The sequence below is a fragment of the Liolophura sinensis genome, chromosome 3 (assembly GCF_032854445.1).
Source record: "Liolophura sinensis isolate JHLJ2023 chromosome 3, CUHK_Ljap_v2, whole genome shotgun sequence".
NCBI lineage: Eukaryota > Metazoa > Mollusca > Polyplacophora > Chitonida > Chitonidae > Liolophura > Liolophura sinensis.
This window is the reverse complement of record NC_088297.1, coordinates 1,781,729-1,803,793: the sequence shown is the minus strand read 5'-3', so window position 1 is coordinate 1,803,793 and position 22,065 is coordinate 1,781,729. Positions and strand designations below refer to the sequence as shown.

The 22,065-nt window shown below is 41.0% G+C and overlaps 1 protein-coding gene across 3 annotated transcripts; it reads left to right on the top strand.

Moving 5' to 3' along the window:
• Positions 1–2,395: 2,395 nt before the first annotated feature.
• LOC135463947 (mucin-2-like) lies at positions 2,396–21,869 on the top strand. Of its 3 annotated transcripts, none has more exons than XM_064741411.1 (17): positions 2,396–2,507; positions 3,652–3,763; positions 4,070–4,163; positions 5,844–5,921; positions 6,632–6,792; positions 7,652–7,689; positions 8,277–8,382; positions 8,833–8,997; positions 9,998–10,142; positions 10,372–10,491; positions 11,439–11,490; positions 13,449–13,601; positions 14,273–14,395; positions 16,507–16,629; positions 16,882–18,093; positions 19,375–19,496; positions 20,415–21,869. In XM_064741411.1, exons 2-17 carry the CDS (start codon positions 3,732–3,734, stop codon positions 20,856–20,858), a joined length of 3,168 nt encoding a protein of 1,055 aa, XP_064597481.1. In that variant the 5' UTR covers positions 2,396–2,507; positions 3,652–3,731; the 3' UTR covers positions 20,859–21,869. The 3 variants fall into 3 exon arrangements, with proteins under 3 accessions (XP_064597481.1, XP_064597480.1, XP_064597483.1); XM_064741410.1 differs by having other exon boundaries at positions 20,409–21,869; XM_064741413.1 differs by lacking the exons at positions 2,396–2,507; positions 3,652–3,763; positions 4,070–4,163; positions 5,844–5,921; positions 7,652–7,689 and having other exon boundaries at positions 6,660–6,792; positions 20,409–21,869.
• Positions 21,870–22,065: the final 196 nt, after the last annotated feature.

Genomic DNA, 22,065 nt, shown 5'->3' with positions numbered 1-22,065 from the left:
TTGTTTCATGTTTGTGGTGATCCACATCTTAATTATAATCAGAGAATTTTTTCAGTCGACATTTCAACATTGGCATTTACCTGCCCAGCATGTTTTTTTCCAAACCTCTGAGAACTTTCCAATTTTCCATAATTGTTTTAGTTTTACACACCTTTTTATATATGCTTTTATTAAAGTAAAAGGTTTCTCAACTTGTGTGTTCTGTCTGCACGTCCCAATGCGTTTTATTGGCTGTTCCTTTAAAAGAACTAAAACCTCTAATCTGCATGCCGAATACGAGGGTGTAGCGAGTAAAGAAAATTGTTTTCTGGTAAAATATACCAAGAAAGACCCCTGCACCCCCCCCCCCCCCAAAAAAAAATGAGAATTACATTGTTGAGTCAAATTTTACTGAACATCGTGATTTTAGCATTTATGTGTATGGATCTCAGCTCGTATTTCTACAAAATCATCTTTAACATTTTTATTTCTTGTTGCACAGAACTTGTGTCGCTGAGAATTCTCGATGCACACAGCCAGGGCGACCGATTAAGACGCGACGTTACCAGCACCTTTCCTGATTACATATCATGTGAGCTGAGAGTTTCCGAAGAGCCAATCAAACTTGACCTACAGCGTAACAGAAATATTGACGTCACCAAGTCGGTGTATGTCATGCGCAATGGGGGGATATTGCTGGAGGCAATCAGCACACTGAAGGTAATATTCATTGAGGACAGCAAAATACATCCACTTTGTATTGGCGTTTGATGTCAAAAGTATGCATTTAGAACTGAAAATACGTGAACACCCGTCATGGACAGAGTCGATATTTTCCCAGTTCTGGATGGCAAGTCTCGGAATGGCTTCCACAAAGTTTGTGCATTAGTTACGGGAAATATGACGTACGAGTTTTTGTTACAGTGGTTCAGGTATCCTGGTGTCTGAGTTATCTACCTTTATGTATCACGTGTAGGAGATACGTATACTACAGATTACTCAGGATTCCCTCACCATTGCGATGGCTGTGAGTTCAAGTTCAGCTCGCGCTAGCTTCCACTCGGGCCGTACGTGTGAAAGTCTGACAAGCAGCCAGCGGCTGATTGTAGATTTCCCCCCTTTGCTTTGCCCGTTTTCCTCCCACCATAATGGTGGTCGCCGTCGTATTTGTGAAATATTTTTGAGTAAATCGCCAAACAAATATAGTTGACTTTTTCTCTACAGGATGTGGGGTACTTTCAAGATAGAGAGAACAAAGCCGCCTTCGCCGTTGTATGCGAACCTAGGAGGGACGGATCCTGTGCTTATCGTGTGGTAGGTGTCAGACATTTCGTGCAGCAAGGAGATAAATTAAACTTTCCCTTGAATGAAAACAAAAAACTTTCCAACCATGTCACTGTTTCATTCTACAATATTGTTTATCGATTTATTGTTTGATGTGATTGATTTATTAAATAAAAAATTAATACCTTGTATTATGTCAAGCATCCGGATTGCTCACAGTACTAGAGGCAGGTATGTTTGGGACAGAACCAATCCTAATGACTTTGGGTATGCAATTCAGTACGGATCATATAAAGAGCGGTTTTTTCGTGACACTTTTAGGTAGTAGGGGCGTAAAATCCACGAAAGACGAAATATCGAACGACTTCTTTGTGAGACCCTCAACTACTTTGGGCGTAAAATTATTGAAAAAGATATATTGAGCAACTTCCTCGTGAGACATTTAGCCAGTTTGGCGTGATAATCAAGAAAGGCGAAATATCGAGCGACTTATTTGTGGGATCATTAGCTTGTTCGTGCGTGAAATTCATGAAAGGTGAAATGTCAGCTGAGGTCAGATAGACTCGTTCTTGTGTTGAGAAGCGGGTTTCATATTTCGTGAAATGCACCTCCTGTTTGGCTATGAGAGGTTGGTAAGTCGTCGAGGTACCGGGTGAGGGAATTGACATAGACACGACATCTGTAGGTCTATTTTACTTCGCCACTTTGTCTTGTACTGAAAACGCTTACGTAGATAGGTGACATAAGACAGTATATTGCCTTGCAAAGACTGACGTAAAACTCTAGACTTACATTGTGTTTTTGTTCCCCATGGCCTTTTGCCGGGGAGTTGATGTCCACGTTGTACCATTTGAAGTTTTACGCTGTATATGTGTGTAGTGTTTGCAGATAATATTGCTGCTAGATGGCTTTTTTCTGCCGCGAGTACTTGCAGTTTTAACCTCGAGGCTTGTCGTAGATTTTTCGGTTCATACAGTAATACAGAACCCCGAGTTTGCTATGTTGGTCGCTACTAGTCGCCAGTTGTGAAACATGCTGCCATCTTGGTTTTTATTTCCATCTGCCATAGGAAGGCATCGTCGCAAAGGCAGGGGAAATACTTCTTGTTTATCCCAAGGAAGAAGAAGAAGAAGAAGAAGAACAACAACAAAATCAAGAGCAGAAATACAGAGAAGGAGAAACCCACTATGTGGCGGAAAAAATAAACCCAGCTGCAATAAACTTCGGCGATTATATCATTTTGGGTTGGTATACTAGTTCTGTCTCTTTATCAGCCCTGAGTGACAAAACAAATGTTTCTAGGTTCTGAATTTTGAGCGTTTTTTATACAAAGTATACACAGTTTCGCTTGTTTATTTTTGTTTATTTATTTATTTTATTGCTTTTTTACGCCGCACTCAAAAATATTTCACTTATACCTCAGCGGTCAGCATTATAATGATAAGAAACCAGGCTGAGCCCGGGGAGACCAACGACAATTCACAGGTCGCGGACAGACCAACATTATTCACCAGTCGATACCAAGAACTTCATGCCGTTTGTCAACGCCGCTCAACGCACGCTACATATGAAACAGTTTGCCAATCTATACAAGACTATAATCTTTCGTAGATGTACATATTACCGCCTTTTGGGTATAGAGGAGTATTACTTGCTTGTAGTTTGTGCCCGGATGTTGTGAAAACATACATTTAGATGATACAGGCAGATATTAAAACTTGTACAAAGTGCACATAGATTAAACTAACAAAGGCATACACGGACATGGTCAAAAAGGTCATCCATTTGCTTGCTTAATAGAAACAAATGTACACGGTGTCATATTGTGATAAAACCTTGGTTCACTTCATGTCTCTATAATGAAGAACGTGCACTTTGTTATGTAGCTAACCGTATGAATGAACGGTTGATTACGGCTTAACGTCACGTGAACATAATTCCAGCCATACCGTGGCGAAACCTCATTTAATCCTCGAGTAAGAACTCGGAAATCGAAAATTCTTTTAAAATATATAGTGTGGAAAATCTTATATACATATTTGTATATACTGAATAACTATATTTTATGTAACTGAACGATACGTTAATGCTGGTAAGCTGTAATAGTCGCATATAGCTGTAGACGGGCCACACAAAGAGTAAAACCTGAGCAGCGACGACAGTGCGATAGCTGGCAAATGGTCACATCTGTGAAACACTGTCTCCTGTCATTTTACCCCAGTTATGGTTTTATTCTAACTCTCCATATACATGCCTAAATAGTAGGAAATTACACAGTCACCATGGCTTAAACAAAATTATGTAAAAATGCAGTAATGTTAATTTTTTAACATAGGCAATTGGTTTTTTACTTACAAGATTGCAATACAAAGTTACATCTTATTTCAGACTCCATTCCCCGTAGTGTACCCGAAACCCTCAGACGCGTACGGCGACAGGCCACAAAAATCAACTACAACGTTGAGCTGATGATGGTCACTGATTCTTCTGTTTTCAGTTTGTAAGCTGTGTTTCTTTGGAAAGCTAACGAGACTATAACATATGGTTTTTAACCTAGGTTCGGTGTGGAAAGTTTCTCTGTTGCATATTTCAAGAATAAGCAAGCGTTAAACGATGTAGGCTCTTAAAAAGCGGATTTTTTTTTTCAAGTCTGTTGATACTGACATTATGTGTGTGTATGTGTCGTGAGCTGTATTATACGTAAGGAGACATGTTCAGAATAAAATTGAGAGATCAGTGGAATTACATCCAGTCCTGTTAACACATCGGTAACTTTATGCCAAACATGGAATCCTGTCTTTTCCAGCTGGTATGAAAGAACAGAAGCCTCCACCCCGACTGAGCGACGAACCTTGACCTTATCCAGGATTACACAGTACTACGCTTTCATCCTGAATGCAGTGAGTTTCTTGTCTTTCCTACATGCGCACCAGGGGTTTCCGTGGCTCAGTTGGTTAGCGCGCTAGCGCAGCGTAATGACCCAGGAGTCTCTCACCAATGCGGCCGTTGACTTCCAGTCCAGCTCATGCTGGCTTCCTCTCCGGCAATACGTGGGAAGGTCTGCCAGCAAGCTGCCGATGGTCGTGGGTTTCCCCAGGGCTCTGCCCGTTTTCCGTCCACCATAATGCTGGCCGCCGTCGTATAAGTGAAATATTCTTAAATACAGCGTAAAACACCAATCAAATAAATAAATAAATAAATAAATAAATAAATAAATATATGCGTACAGGTTGTCCAAAAACCTTGGAAACAACAGCAGAAAGCCAGTTAATTATTCAGTCATCGCCTTTGCTCCTCTATTGCTGCCTCCCAAAATGGAGATGTATTTGTACAACTGTAGTTCGATGAAAAAGCAAGACTGACCTACAAGTCAAGTTCATCAGACAAACAACTGCAAATTATGCGTAGAAATACTTTCAATTATTTTATCAGATGTTTTAAAGAGGGTTTTGCGAGCTATATTGACAGTATCTAGGAACTCTGACGTCACATCACCTTTTTTACCTAATGTTGACCAGAAGGCAGGAATTTTGGAGAACATTATTTCAGTAATTTTTTACTCACGTGTAAAAAGAGTTATTCCAGCATTTAGTGTCGAGATTACAGTCGGAAAAAAAATCCTCTGCCGTCAGAGTTCCTAAACTGTAATAGTATGGTCCATAGAGGCCACCATAGAATTCCAAAGTTTGTTATCCTTTGAATCTCTTCACAAAAAATGTAAGAAAAATAAAAGAAAGGATATTTTTGCAAAGATTTAAATGGTATATTAGGTGATGTTTACTTCGATTTAAGAGTTCCTTTCCCTTAAAGTCACGGTGTGACGGCGAAAACGAGGTTGATGTAACAGACGTATGTGCTTGTAGACGTGTATGTCCTAAAAAAAAACCTGTTAGATTTACAAGAAAACTATTACTGGTTATGTTACAATTCCCCCCGCCCACCATACACGCGGGAATAGAATGATAAGACACAATTTACGCAACCACATTATCTCTGTCCGATATCAGCGCAGTGGCTGTTGATGACTGACGAACATAAGGCGGGACACTGTTTACAGAGGACATACCTCTTACTATTGGGGTCACCTGGTTGAGTATCCCTCTGTCGGTGTCGTTTTGGCTCTTTGTCAGGAGTCTGTCTGCTGTCCTGATTCTTTTCACCGAGATCTTCCTGTTTCTTGAACTGCAAATATTATTTGCTTCTGGCGGTGTAAAATCTTATTGACGTGAATAGTTATCTTTCTTTCTTGATGGGCGTTTTACGCTGTAATGAAGAATATTTCACTTATACGACGACGGTTAGCATTATGGCGGGGGGAAACCGGGCAGAGCCCGGCGGAAACTCACCGCCATCTGCACGTTGCTGGTATACCACGTTGCAGGATGAGCTAGTCTTGAACTCACAGCGAGCGCATTTGTGAGACTTATCTGGATCATTGCGCCGCGATGGTCCACGGAGGCCCTTGAAATGAATAAAAAATTGGATCTGAACAAATGTCGCCCACGATAATGGAAAAGAAATGACGGCTCTCCAGATGCTACTTCTTTCTTTGAGCAGATCAAGCATTTGTTTTGTTTCAGATTGACTTGCGCTATAAGAACATAAACGAGACTGACCTGGCGTTGAACGTTCTGTACAGTGGCCTGCTGATTGTGGAGGTGAGCTTTGATATGAGCGATTGGGATTTTACACCTTTTAATGAGAACATTTGAAATGAAAAGTGTATGACCTATGTCAACTGTGTATTGATGATCATTTATACATCATACTGCTTTTCACAGTGTCCAAGGGCAGTTTGCAAGCGTAGCGCGGCATTCATGTAACGGTCGTTTTGCGTGATTTGAGCTTCCAACAATAATAATTCGCAGAGTTTTTTCCCAATCATTTAGGCATACGGAGGTTATAGTGGGGATTTTGGACCAAAAATCGACCAGTGTGGACCGAAAAAACATTTTGGTTACTTTTTCAGGCAGAAAAAAACGTAAATAAACACGTCTCATAAAATACCATCCTCGCCTGTACATGTTTTAGTATAAAAAATCGGCAATAAATATTCCTAAAATTTATTAATTTTAACTTTAGTATTATTTCATCAGCAGTATTAATAGTACAAGTACTAGTGTAATAATTACCAAATGGCGTTCTTCTAGGAAAACACAAAAAAATATGATTTGATTAGCGAATATGGATTTTTTTGTCAAAACTTTTCGGAAAAGTTGTGCCTCTTAAAGTAATTGTAGCATAACATAGCTAATGAATCCATACGTAAGACTTATCATGACAATGCGAATACAGATTTTTTTTTTTTAATTTGCAAAATATAGGAATAACCTTCACTGCTTGAATTCATTTCCGCTTAATTTTGTAGGATCCTGCTGTATCCAATTGGACAGCCGGAATATCGACAAATAACCCGGATGACGCCAGTCGACCATTGGTAGACGCGGATCAGGCGTTGACGTCATTCACAACATGGGTACAAGGTCGCACGGATTTGCCTCAATCAGACCACGTGATGCTTTTCACCGCGTGAGTCTTTAGGGTGGCCATTTGTCAACAGAACATGCTCGAATTTCAGAGCTTTCCTTTGAACTGTCAACGACGCAATCTTCCTATCTGAATAAATTTGGTGTAGGGGATTCGATCATTAACATTAATGTAACATAATGATTTGAAACGTGTTCCTTTGAGAGTCAGGTAAAATCGAAAACTCATGGAAAATGAACACCGTTTAATATTAAAGTACAATACCAACAACGCTTGACTGAGTTTCATTTGTTTCTAGATGCTTTTTTAGATATGTATAATCCTTGTCCGCTTTAGTCAGTTTTATTATAAACGATTAGTGAACTGATTTCTACACCGGAAGTGAGGCATGTGATGTATGTAGACGGTGTAACACCGTTATGATACTAACCTCAGCATACACTCGTGATGTGTCAAAGACAATCACATATTAAAACTGATTTAAATGGGCGGGGGTCATAGTTTTATGACAAAGGGTCTAGGAACAACTGAAACTTAATCAAATTTCGTTGGTCTTGGCTTTTAAACACTGAGCCAACATGTAATCAGAAGTTGCGGGGACTGATCATTAAACTTTGTCTGTGTACAAAATTTATACGTGGAAAGGTCTTCCAGCAGCCTGCGGACTGTCGTGTCTTTCCCCCGACTTCTGTGGGATGTTCTCCTACCCTAATGCTGTTCGACGTCGTATAAGTGAAATATTCTCGAGTACAGCGTAGAACGCCAATCAAATAAATAAATGCATAAATATGCAGAATTACCAATAGTACTCCCCGTTTGTTCTCATATCATGCTAGTTTGGAATATTCTGTCTTTTGTGAATATTGTAATCCATTAACAACGTAGCACTTTCTTTTTTCAGTTTTGACCTTTTTTATCAAGGAAGCACCGCAAATGCAGGTAACTTATATCCGTTTTTAACTTAAATATGTTTATTCCACCCAATAAATAGGTGTAGATATACATCCTTGGAGTTTTATGGCGTACTTAACAATATTTCAGTTATGTGACGACGAAGTAACAGTTTGTCCCCAGGGCGACAACTCCATGCAAAAAAAAAATGTACACTAAGATGTGAGCGAGAACCAACCCCATTTTCGTGTGCGTTGTTTACCATAGCCCATTTGACTTCACGCTATAGCTATATGCATAACTTGTGTGAATGACTACAAGCTTCTGTGTTATATACTTATTCAGTAATTTATTTGTTTGATGCTTTACTGCACACTCAAGAATATTTCACTGATACGACGGCGGCCAACATTATGTTGAAAGGAAACCCAACAGACACAGGAGGAAACATGTTGCTGGCAGACCTTCCCAAGTACACCTGGAGAGGGTGCCAGTGCAGACTGAACTTTAACTCACAGCGAACGCCTCGGTGAGAGGCTCCTGTTTGATCAGCTCTACATGTGCACATCGTTGTTACTCGTTTTTAATTATATTATAAAAAATTCTATATATTTGCTCCTCTTTGTTTTTCCTAGGTTTAGCTTTCGTAGGTGCCATATGTGGTCAGGCGAGCACATCGATTTCTGAGAACCGGTTTGATTTCAACGGTGCAACGGTAGCAGCTCATGAACTGGGTCACAGGTGAGTGGCTTTTGAAAGTGAGAAGAATTACACGTCACATATATATATATATATATATATATATATATATATATATATATATATATATATATATATATATATATGAACTTATGCTATTATTTAAGAATAGCCCAATGGCAATATCATCCTCATCTTTGCACATTTACTGATTTAAAATCGGCAATAAAGGTTGTATAATTTGCATTGTGGTGCACTTCACGTTTTTCACACTTCACTGCCATTTTAGCTCTGAAAATATTGCTGGCACAACTCTGATATTTTCTAAAAATCCAATAATATGGGCTATTATTGGTACATACAGAAAGCTTTATTTGGTTAGTACGTTTGAATTTTATAACGTTTTTAATGAACAAAACAAACGAGATGAAATGAAAACTCATATTGCTTACTCCGTCTTCCCTTAATGCGTTATGTTTTGTCCAACTTTAGCCTCGGAGCTGTTCACGACGGAGACAACAACGCGTGCCAGGCTACTGACAGCTTTATAATGGCACCTTCTTCCGGCCTGTCAACGGACGCGACTGCGCAGAACCCCTGGTATTTCTCTCCTTGTTCCGTTTCAGACTTCCGGAAGCAGATTGACAGCCTCGACAAGTATGTAAATATTGGATGTATTAATCTCCTATACTAGTCCTTATAAATTAATGATTTTGTGCTGGTCCCTTTGGATGTTTTATCTTTTAGTGTTACTAGAAATCCCATTAGTAAGTATTTATTATAATTCGGGGTTATTTCCTGAAGGGGAGCAAAGCATTTACGCATGCTGCGAAACAAGATAAATATTCAGCACATTTTCCATAATCTCTGTTTCTATACCGAGGGATTTCCACAGTTTTATAACTGATACAAGTTTAGTATATTGAGGTTATATAAGTATATTTGGCAGACCTTCCCAGGTACGAGCGTACAAGGAAGCCAGAACGATCGACGATTAGCGGCTCTCACACCAGCATGCTAACCAGATGCTGGATATTGATCTCAGCACCAACACAATAATTTAACAGTAACCAGTCTACTTTCAATGACCAAAATACTAAGAAAACGATCAAATTTGCATGTACGATCGGATCGACATGTTCCACTGGACACAAACTGTACGGGTGATAGTCATCGCTTGGAAATTGTCACCCGACGTAGAGGGTCAGATTTGATTTGATTTCGAGCTTTCTTAGATATCATATTTGCGGAGAAAGATTTAGAATAAACAAGACATCGAGGCGCGATTAATGTTTATGAAGTGACAAGAAGTTATTAGCAAAGAGAGCATTTCAATCTCTTTGCATACATTTATGTATTCCGGAAACAAGTTACATGTAATGATTTCTTGTCTGACTGATGCTAGATCGTCACTGTGGTGAAGTCATGATATGTTACATTACACCACGAAGATCATAAATACCTCTATCATAACTATGTCCACGGGATTACAGCTAACACTCAGCTCGACGAGAAATCCGTTATTTGTTACATAGAAAAAAAAAACAAAACAAAAAAACAAAAAACTCTGTTTCATATTATACGTATAGACAAAAAAGAAACCTTTTTGGTTAACTCCTTGTTCACACAATGAATATCTGTTTATTACCTTTTTCAGTGATGCGAACAACTGTCTGCTGGTCGAGAGCCCTTCTCTGGACCCAACGGCCTTGACCCCTCACCTTCAAGTCCCCCCTGGTCAACAGTACAGCATTGACACTCAGTGCGCCTATTACTTAGGAACCGGTTCTACGTTTTGCAGGGTGTGTGTTTTGCCTGTATTAGTAATCAAAATACCAATTTAAATTCTCAAATGTGATCAAAAATAGTTGCCTAACGTTTTTGACGGGCCACATGATACAGTTTCGAGTTATAAAGCCACTCACATAGTACAACAAACAGATTTCTTTTATTTATCAATTGCCTGAAAGAATTAATATTGTTCCTATATATATATATATATATATGAATTGTTCTATTTCTGCTCGCCAGAGCTTTTATAACGAGACGTCATACCCAGAAATATGTGGTGGCCTATTCTGTTCCATTCCGGGAACTAATGGGTGTAGGAAGACCGTGCCGGCTCGTGGGACGTCTTGTGGGCCGAATAAGGTAGGATAGTTTCCTTAAATTTCACTCCTCTTTTCAGCTTTTCGTGTCTAAATGTATAGAAATTATCCCGTCTCTTACTGTGAGTGTTTGTTTTTTTTTTGTCCGACGTTCCCTTAGCTGTCTTGATGTACATCATGGTTTATCCATTCCTGCCTTCAGATATCTATTAATTTTATTATTTGATTGGTGTTTTACGACGTACTCAAGGATATTTCTCCTATACGACGGCGGCCAACATTATGGTGGGGAAAATCCGGGCAAAGCCTGAGGGAAACCCAAACGATGCGCAGGTTGCTGACAGACCTCCCCACGTAAGGCCGGAGAGGAAGCCAGCATGTGCTGGACTTGAACTCCCAGCGACCGCATCCCTCATATAAGTAAACAGTTCAAGGGTGTGACGTTAATCTACAACGGATAAATAAATAAAAGCCTATAAATAAAAGTTAGAAAATGATGAAAATAAATCTTTTTTCCAGGTCTCTGGAGGACACTTACGAATATTTTCTTTAAGCCTGAGATTAAGATAAACATCTGTCCTAATCCCAGATTCACCCTACAATGCTCTGCTTTGCTTGAGCTGTACTGTGTCTGAGGTAAGACCTCACAGCGTCCTGCGAACGGTCGTCGGCTTCCCCCGGGCTGTGTCTGGTTTCCTCCCACCATAATGCTAGCTGTCGTCGTATAAGTGAAATACTCCTGGGTACGGCTTAAAACACCATTCAGATAAATAGCTAAATAATTTGTGTTCCACGGTCACATACGCGAGCAAATTTTGAGAACGGTGTCAAACTCTGTTCTCCGTCACCCGAGGCAATGAGTTCTTGCTGTCACAAGTAAAGAAAAGTAGTTTTTGTTTTGCCGCCAAAACGCACTATTTACTTATTTATTTATTTATTTATAATTTTTCGTTCCATGTGTGCCTGAGTCAGCATTCATTTTTATTTCAGTGGTGTGACAGTGGCGCATGCGTGTACAGTGCTGACGCCCCGGATGTACCAGGTATAACACAGGAGATAAAATAAAATTCGCTGATCAAGGTTTTATGATACTAGGTGGCCTTCGTCGCTCAGTTGGTTAACGCGCTAGCTCAGCGCGCTAGTTCAGCGTAATGGCTCAGGAGTCGCTCACCAATGTGAGTTCAAGTCCAGCTCGTGAGTTCTTCGCCGTCAAAACTGAGCTTATGGGGTTTAACATTATGAATTAAAAAGAGTGTCCTAACTTTTTTTCGTTGAAAGAATATGAATATTCAACAGAGCCATATGCAGAGCATGTAGTGTTACGTGTCACCGACTAGTTTATTTATTTATTTGATTGGTGTTTTACGCCGTACTCAAGAATATTTCACTTATATCATGGCGGCCAGCATTATGGTGGAAGGAAAGCGGACAGAGCCGGGGTAAACCCACGACCATCCACAGGTTGCTGGCAGACCTTCCCACTTACGGCCGGAGAGGAAACCTGCATGAGCTGGACTTGAACTCATAGCGGCCGCATTGGTGAGAGACTCCTGGGTCATTACGCTGCGCTAGCGAGCTAACCGACTGAGCCACGGAGGCCCCCGTGTCACCGACTAAAGGCAATTTTGGTATCGAAGATGACAGATTTTGCAGAGAGCTGAATAAATGCGACTGGCTATTAAAAGAAACAGACAAAAATTCATGAATACACCCATTACATGTCTCCGCACGATTTCATATCACCTGTCATTACCTGGTTTTTATGCATTAACACATCAGCCAAATGTGCTTATCATTTACTTGAAATATTCCTCAATTTTAGTTTTTAATTCTGAATTCATTGAAACGTCGACTACATTTCCAAGTGTGACATTCCTAATTTAGAAAAACGAGGAGTACACCTAATTTGAACTAGCTATACCAAATTCTCACAGTGGTGCATTTTAATCTTTAATTTTATGACTAAAGTTAATATTCTGCAATCAATATTTTGAGATTTTATTCATTAGACGTCCGATTCACGTGACTGCATGAGTAAGTGGTTGCATATTGAGCTGAAGGCATGTGTGACACCATGAGCATTTGGTAAGAGTAAAGCAAACATTTGTGTATTTGGACCGGAATGTGCGATTAATGTGAAGGCAGCATTGCTGTTCCATTCCTGTATTATGCGGGAAACGCTGGAAAACCAAATGACATTGGCAGCGCTGTTGTGCCTGGAGAGTGATAATTTATCCGGAGCTTGATGTGTTGGCTGAAGCTTGGTGTTTTAGCTGGAGCTTCGTGTTTTGGCCGAAGCGTGGAGTTCTGGCTGGAAATTGGTGTTTTGATTGGCGATTGGTGTTTTGGCTAGGGCGTGGGGTTTTAACAGGGGCTTGACGTTTTGGCTGGAGTTTGGTTTTTTGGTTGGAACTTGACGTTTTGGCTGCAGCTTGGTGTTTTGGCTGCGGCTGATGTTTTAACTGGAACTTTTTGTTTTGAAACTTTTTTTTAGCTTTAGCTTGGTGTTTTGCGTGGAGCTTGATGTTTTAGTTAGAACTTGATATTTTGGCTGGACCTTGATGTTTTGGCTGGAATTTGGTGTTTTGGCGGGAGCTTGGTGTTTTAGTTAGGGCTTGATGTTTTGTCTGGACCTTGATGCTTTGTCTGGAGCTTGGTGTTTTGGCTCATTGATGTTTTAGCCGCGTGGGCCGAGTGGCTGAATTCAACTGCTTTATGTGTCTTTCTTGAAGTTTAAAGTTGGTTTCTGGATATAAATTAAAAAAAAAAAGAAAAAAAAAAGAAAAGAAAAACGACACCGCACACGTGTACTGTGATTGGGTGGGATGTCGTATATAACAAGCATGTCATTCCAGTGAGGCAGCACCACAAAACGTCCACGTGGTTAGCAGAGTTCTGGCAAGGGGAAAACCGAAATAAAGTTAAAATGTGGATATAAAACCTTAACAAACAAACAAACAAACACGCTTTATAAATAGCACATTAATTTTATATCCAAAGCCTTTTGTCCGCTTGGAGAATATCCGGGAATCATCAGCGGGCTGAACTTGACATGCGCACAGATGATTCAGTCTCGAGGTGACGTTTGCTATCAAGAAAGTCATAACCAAAGGTGCTGCGAATCTTGTCCCACCATACAAACAGGCATCACCAGTAAGTATATAAATTTATTGTAAGAAATTTTTAATTCTGTTTAATTCCATAAAAAAAGAGTTCTTAATCTATCCGAGGGAAAATTCAGTTATCAATCCATTTAGAAAATTAAATTCATTCTATAGTATGTTTTCATACCAAAGGCTGTAATGAAAAAAAAAAACACAAAATGTCAGGTTGAGGCCCAGATTTAATAGAACGTCTCACGTGAGGGAGTCGGGGTGGGGTGGAAGGGGGCAGGGGGTTGGTATACTCCAGTTCTTTAAAAATGGTTTCTCCCCTTCATTTAGTAGAGGTTTTTTTTTTTTTTGTATGTGTTGATGGTGTTTCTTAGAATATCATTAATAATCTAAAAATATTGAGTACAAAATACAAGAGAAGATAACTCTTTCTGGGTGACAGGTACACTTCGAGGGTTTATGTACTCGTTGAGATTTTACCTCAGCTTTAGTCCGATCTCCACGGGGAATTGACATATGAACGACGATTTGTGAGATTTTTCTTTCCGACGGGTTCTAACATGTGTAAAACAACTTTACAACAATATGGCTTTCTATAAAGGCAAACGTTTTGCTCATCGTGTCCATCTGGAGTATACAGATGTGTTAGCGTGTTTTAGAAAACAAAAAAACATTTCATGCAATAATTTGTTTTCTGGTTCTCATTAACAGACTGTCAGTTTGGAGACAAGTCCCCAAGTTGCAGTGCTATAACACCTGGACAATGTTATTTTCCTGACAACGAGGAGCTTTGCTGCGGAACTTGCGCCGGATTCAAGAGAGTCCATCTTCCGGGTATTTATACACGTTACTGATTTGATTTATTTATTTATTTATTTCAATGATATTTTACGCCGTACTCAAGAACATTTCACTTACACGACGGCGGTTAGCTTTATTGTGGGAGGAAACCGTGCAAGTTGCTGACAGACCTTTCAATGTACGGCTTGAGAGAAAGCCAGCATGAGCTGGACTTGAACTCACAGCGACCGCATTGAGAGGCTCACGGTTCACTGCGCCGTGCTGGCGTGCTAACTCCTTCGGCCACGTTAATGATGTTCAGTTTGAGATAATGTTAGTGGCGTGTGGATACACATAAAACATAGCATCATTTTGATTCATGTGAGTGGATGAGGTGGATGAGGTGGAGAGTGCGTGTGTGCGTGTGTGCGTGTTTGTGTGCGTGTGTTGTCTGCATATTGCACCGAGATCGCAAAATAAATCAATGCCACACCGACCATTATCAGGCCTGTGAATACTGATGTCGTGTGGTCGAATTTAGCTGTCTCCATTTCTGTTTCGGTTTTATGTCAGGAAATTTGTAATGTGACTGATAATGGTTGGTGATATACTTCGCTTGCGTTCATCGGAAATCCAGATCTTTTTCTCCTGAGTGAAAACTTCTCACGCGCCGTTTTAAACACCAATCAAATGAATAAATAAAATTACATTTGACCATTGGCCAGCTGTCACACTGTCGTCGTTGTTGTGGCTTTCCTCTCTATGCTGTGACGTATTCACGGGTTAAGTGTGATCATTCCCCCGCTGTCACACTGTCGTCGCTGATGTGGCTTTACTCCCTATGTTTTAGGCGTATTTCACAGGCTACATTTGACCATTTGCCAGCTGTCATACTGTTGTCGCTGTTGTGGCTTTCCTCTCTATGCTGTGACGTATTCACGGGTTAAGTGTGACCATTTCCCCCGCTGTCACACTGTCGTCGCTGTTGTGGCTTTACTCCCTATGTTGTAGCCGTATTTCACAGGCTACGTTTGACCAATTGTCAGCTATCATATTGTCGTCGTTGTTGTGGCTTTCCTCTCTATGCTGTGACGTATTCACGGGTTAAGTGTGATCATTCCCCCGCTGTCACACTGTCGTCGCTGATGTGGCTTTACTCCCTATGTTTTAGGCGTATTTCACAGGCTACATTTGACCATTTGCCAGCTGTCATACTGTTGTCGCTGTTGTGGCTTTCCTCTCTATGATGTGACGTATTCACGGGTTACGTGTGACCATTTCCCCCGCTGTCACACTGTCGTCGCTGTTGTGGCTTTACTCCCTATGTTGTAGCCGTATTTCACAGGCTACATTTGACCATTTGCCAGCTGTCATACTGTTGTCGCTGTTGTGGCTTTCCTCTCTATGCTGTGACATATTCACGGGTTAAGTGTGATCATTTCCCCCGCTGTCACACTGTCGTCGCTGATGTGGCTTTACTCCCTATGTTGTAGCCGTATTTCACAGGCTACGTTTGACCATTTGCCAGCTGTCATACTGTCGTCGTTGTTGTGGCTTTCCTCTCTATGCTGTGACGTATTCACGTGTTAAGTGTGATCATTTGCCAGCTGTCATACTGTCGTCGCTGTTGTGACTTTACTCCCTATGTTGTAGCCGTATTTCACAGGCTACGTTTGACCATTGGCCAGCTGTCACACTGTCGTCGCTGTTGTGGCTTTCCTCTCTTTGCTGTGACGTATTCACGGGTTACCTGTGATCATTTCCCCGCTGTCACACTGTCGTCGCTGATGTGGCTTTACTCCCTATGTTGTAGCCGTATTTCACAGGCTATGTTTGAAATTTGCCAGCTGTCACACTGTCGTCGCTGTTCTGGCCTTAACCTCTATACTGTGGCTGCATTTAACGGGCTACGTTTGACCATTTGTCAACTATCATACTGTCGTTGCTGTTTTGGCTATACTAACCACACCGTACGTCTTTAATTGTATTATCACCATGTTATTACCCGGGAACATACACTGTGTCATGGTGATTAGGTACACCGGCTGACTATGTTGACAGTGGCGCAAGAAAATAAACTGAAGCAATTACTTTGAAATGATTGAAATAATAATAAATGAACAAATGACTGCAGTCTGACTGGTTCTCACTGTTCATCTTGGTAGCTGACTGTGAATACGGTGACAGAGCCTCGAACTGTGCTGGCATTACAGCAGCAAGCTGTTACAACAACCAAATTGCTAATCTGTGCTGCGAAACATGTTACAACTTCGTAACCAACATACCCGGTAAGTTTTTTTTGTCCACTAAACAAAGTAATATATGCGTTGTGCTATGCGTTGGTGTTAGTATTTAGAAAAATTTCTGATCTTATTTACCTTTTTGTGTACTTAACAGATAAAACAAAAACGTAGTGCGTCATCGCGTATTTTTTTGTATACATAACCGATAATAAAAAAATGTAGTGCGTCATAGTGTTTTTTTTGTATACTAAACCGATAAAAAACAAAACGCGTGTTTATCGTGTTTAACCCATCAAGCGACGACCGTGCCTACAACTACAAGTACAACTCCACCAGCGACGACCGTGCCTACAACTACAACTACAACAAGTACAACTCCACTAGCGACGACCGTGCCTACACCTACAACAAGTACAATTCCACCAGCGACGACCGTGCCTACAACTACAAGTACAACTCCACCAGCGACGACCGTGCCTACAACTGCAACTACAACAAGTACAACTCCACTAGCGACGACCGTGCCTACAACTACATCAAGTGCAACTCCACCGGCGACCACCATGCCTACAACTGCAACAAGTACAACTCCACCAGCTACGACCGTGCCAACAGCTACAACAAGTACAACTCCACCAGCGACGGCCGTGCCTACAACTACAACTACAACAAGTACAACTCCACTAGCGACGACCGTGCCTACAACTACAACAAGTGCAACTCCACCAGCGACCACCATGCCTACAACTGCAACAAGTACAACTCCACCAGCTACGACCGTGCCTGCAACTACAACAAGTACAACTCCACCAGCGACGGCCGTGCCTACAACTACATATACAACAAGTACAACTCCACTAGCGACGACCGTGCATACAACTACAACAAGAACAATTCCACCAGCGACGACCGTGCATACAACTACAACAAGAACAATTCCACCAGCGACGACCGTGCCTACAACTACAACAAGTGCAACTCAACCTGCGATGACAGTGCCTACAAGTACAACTGGCACAACTCCACCAGAGATGTCCGGGCCTACAACTTCAACAAGTACAACTGAACCAGTGACGACCTTGCTAACATCTACAACAAGTGCAACTCAACCTGCGACGACAGTGCCTGCAAGTACAACTGGCACAACTCCACCATCAGTAGCAGGTACAGATAAATCAGCCAGCACACCATCAACAATCAAGTCCATTGTACCAACAACAGCTACAAACTCCCGTTCGACTTCAACAGATGAAGAAACAACTACAATAGGAATTGCAACAACAACTGAACCACCGAGTACATCTACTGTGCATACAAGTAAACCACGTGAACCAGGTACAACGCAAACGATCCCTACAACCACATCGATAAAGCCAACTTCATACAGAGTACGTAACGACACAGTCACAGTTACCATGACAACAGACGAAGTCACCACTGGTATGAACATCACGGTCAACACGGGCGTGAACACAACTGATCCGGCGCCACCTACATCTGTGTGGGAAGGTAATATGCAAATAATATATTTCACTCGCTACAGTTGAGGATTATGCTGAAACAATGAAATTACCGATTAAAAGTGCATTTTGAGCATGCTATGTCATTTGCCCAGTAAATTCGTTAATGGTTAATGAGTTTAATTAATGCTTAAATATCGTGTGCCACTGTACACATAACGTACTTCTACCCTCTCTCAGGGGTCTGCTCTTCATAGTGGTCGTAACATTAGGCTAGTCGCAAATGCCAAGGAGGCGCTTACCGTCAGTGTGTGTGCGACGTCACGGTTAATAGGCAGGCGTAACGTTACGGCCAATTTGAAAACAGTGATCTGAGACTCACAAAGTGGTAGTGATTTGCGCCTGGCGTAATTTCCCTGACAAGATATTGCAGAAGCATATGCTATCCTAGTAACTATGTTTGATGGAACGTTATGAGTTATAAAATAGGCCCTTAAAGATGTTTGTACTACAGCTCTAAGCCCGTTGGTTTGACTCGTACCTTGACCATGTCGGTTTACTCCCCAGGTATAAACGTTATCGCAGTCATGCGAAGAAAAATGCTGTAGCATGGCGTGAGCAGACACTCATCAGTCAGTGGGTTAGTTCTCCGAACAAAACCACTCTTCACTTTGATCGTTTCTTCGCTTTGACGAAACCTTCTGATATATACCACACTCTATGGCTGTGATTGCATGCCTGACTTGAAAAAAATTCCTTCCGTAAAGGTTCTATTCAAGAGTAACTTGCCAAATAACCGGAACTTACAATACAACGGTGTGTTGACACCCTAAAACCCATTGCGCACTGGCAACATTTTTCATTAAAGGATTTTATGTTATCTGCAACAAAAATTCCTCAAACATTACCCCTGCACGAGTAACCACAACAGATAATCTTTATCCAATAACTTAATCCATTAATTTATCCAGTAATTTAATCGCGTTAAATTTTTGGCAAGAAAAATCCAGAAACAAATTAGTCAGGCACAGATTTCGCCCGTGTTGTGGCTATCTGAACCTTGTGAGATGGTTGCCGTGTACATAAACAATCATTTTCGACTAAATTTGAACTAATATGGCAGCATATTGGCGGTAACTTGACGGTGTTTAGTTGTGCGCCAATAAACAATATTCCAAATAAAATGACACCCTGATCTGAAAATCCTATTTCAGTAACAAATAATGTTCTTTAATCTGCGAAAACCGCGTTTACTTCTTTTTACATAGCATGTTTTTAGAGAGCTGGTGCGAACTTTGTTTGTATTTTGCTTTATTTTGTCTTCCCACAGAATGGGCTGGTATCCTAGCGGGGATGTCGGCAGGATTTGGGTTGCTCGTCCTAGCCCCGTCTCTTGTCTGTTGTCTATTGAAATGCCGAAGGCAACCTAAGGATCCAATGGATGAAACTTCGGTAATAATTAATGTCAAGCAATTAGGAACATGTTTATCCAGTAGGTATGTGTGGGAAGGTCTATCGCGGGTTTCCCCGGGCTCTGTCAGGTTTCCTTCCATCATAACGCTGGCCGTAGTTGTCAATATTCTTGAGTAAGGCGTAAAACACCAATCAAATAAATAAATAAATCAATCAAGACGGTCTAAAGAACTGAGGTTTACATTAGGGTATTGTCTTTGAACAGCGTGTCTTATGACCCGTACTGCTGTTTAGTATGGATCAGTCTTTTGGCTTGCGAATTTTTCAAGACTATAGCTAGGGCACTTGCGCACAGCACGTGCTTGCAGCGACTGTCAAGCCCTTAAAACCAATGAGGTCAAGTGTTCGAATCGAGATCCCGGTGTTTCGGATGCCGCTTTAAGTCAGAAATTCAGCCAGGTTTATGTACTGGACAGATGGCGACTGCTTCTTTCACCCATAAACCTGGCCGCTGTCACAGAGGCGAAAACCTCCTAAGCCTGGCGTTAAACGTCAGTTGACGCGAAATTGGTTTCCCAACTGTACATTTTAAATTAATGGGTTCTTTGTTTGAATATCTAATTGATTTATTTATTTTATTTAGTTGATTGGTGTTTTATGCCGTACTCAAGAATATTTAACTTATACGACGGCGGGCAGCATTATGATGGGAGGAAACCGGCCAGAGCCCGGGGGGAAACCCACGACCATCCGCAGTTTGATGACATACCTTCCCACTACGAATATCTCATTGAGGTTTGATGTCAGTTGCTGTATTATTTCGATCATATCACCATATTCACCCTCTGTTGGAGGCTTAAAACTGATACTTGATCTTAGGACGGAAATATTACCTGTTTTTTTTTCCTTAATATTTTTAAATGTCTTTTATTATCTTATGTTCTCTCTTTATCAAAGGAAACTGGATATGTTGAAATTACTCCTCTGGGTTCAGTGGCCGGATATACAGATCGTAACTGGCAGCCGGGGTATGTATGGACAGGCCAGCTTAACAGAGGCTACACCGAAAACGGAAGGCCTCAAAAAACACGGCAACAGAAAGAGAATGTGGCAAACCATAGCCTCGCTCGTGTCGGCACCGAAACAAAAAGTAGGACCACAGAGAAGGATGGTAAGAATCAGCACCATAGCGAGAAACACGGCTTCCAACATGGTTCCAAGGGCACAAGCTTGGGATTTCATCATGCTAATAGTGAGGCCGAGGGGTTTTTGAATAAGGCGTTCCTCAGCGACGACTCCGGCGTTTCCAGCGTTTCCGGCACCAACGGTAACGCCCGAATGAAGATGCATGAAGTGAACGAGAGGTTTTTTAAAAATTCAGGATTTTCTTACGGAATGTAATAACAGCGGTTTGCACGTCATATTGGGCTCCGATTTCGTGAGCATGTAATTGAACTGAGGTCGTTGATCCAGTAACAGTGCATATGTTTATGCACTCAGCTATCATGAATTCACGTGAAAGCCACCATATCTGGATAAAGATTTTCTAAATATTTGTTTGTTCAACCTTGGTGATCGCTGAAAAGAAAGACAAATAAAATGTATTGGACAAACGATATATTTTTGGCTGTGCAGTACACTGAGTTCTGATATCAGGCATTACTAAAATCCAATATCTTTTGGATATGTACCAATTTGAACAGGCGTAATCTGATGCCATGCATGCAATACAAAGGTTATGTGCTTCAGGCACACGCTGATGGACGCTATTATGTGCTGGGACACTGCTTGACATAGTGTCCATGTGACTTGTGGACGAACGTTTTCTATACCCTGATGTGGGAAAGGTCTGTTGACAATCTGCGGATGATCGTGGGTTTCCCCCGGGCTCTACCGGGTTTCGTCCGACCATATTACTGGCTGCCATCGTACAAGTGGAATATTTTAGAGTTCGGCGAAAACACACCAATCACACAAATCTATACCCTGAAATAGCATAGACTACATACTAAGTTTTTGACAAGAACTCCTATTCACGAGTGAGATGGACACACGAATGATTTGAACAGATTCTACTGTTTGAAGTCACCCCTTACCTAAAACATAGACATTGTTCACGATAGCTATGCCCGCAATCATTTATACATGGAGCATTGTAACTCGGAGATAATGTAAAAGTGCCTTCAAATTGTATTTATTTTATATCACATGTTTTTCTTTACTACTCTGGAACAATGAAATACCAAGGTTCAAGAAGACAAATATGAAATATATTTACTGTACATGTCAATCAAACCGGTGACAGGTGAATTATTTATCCATTGATTGAAATCCACGTAAATAAAGTTCTCTACACATATATCTATTTGCATATTTATTGAAATGAGATCGTTAGCACATGTGACAGTTTATTGAGACATACAAGTTATTTAATACGGCATTTTACAATAATTGCTGTGAAAATCCTTCTGGGCCCTGCTGTTCAAACCTGGTTTAAGACTATTTTTACCAGGTTTCACTTTAAGCCAAGTATAAAGTATTGTACCCAGCCTAAAAAGTATTTACTACAATATTAGATATGAATTAAGACTGCTGGTGTTATACTTTG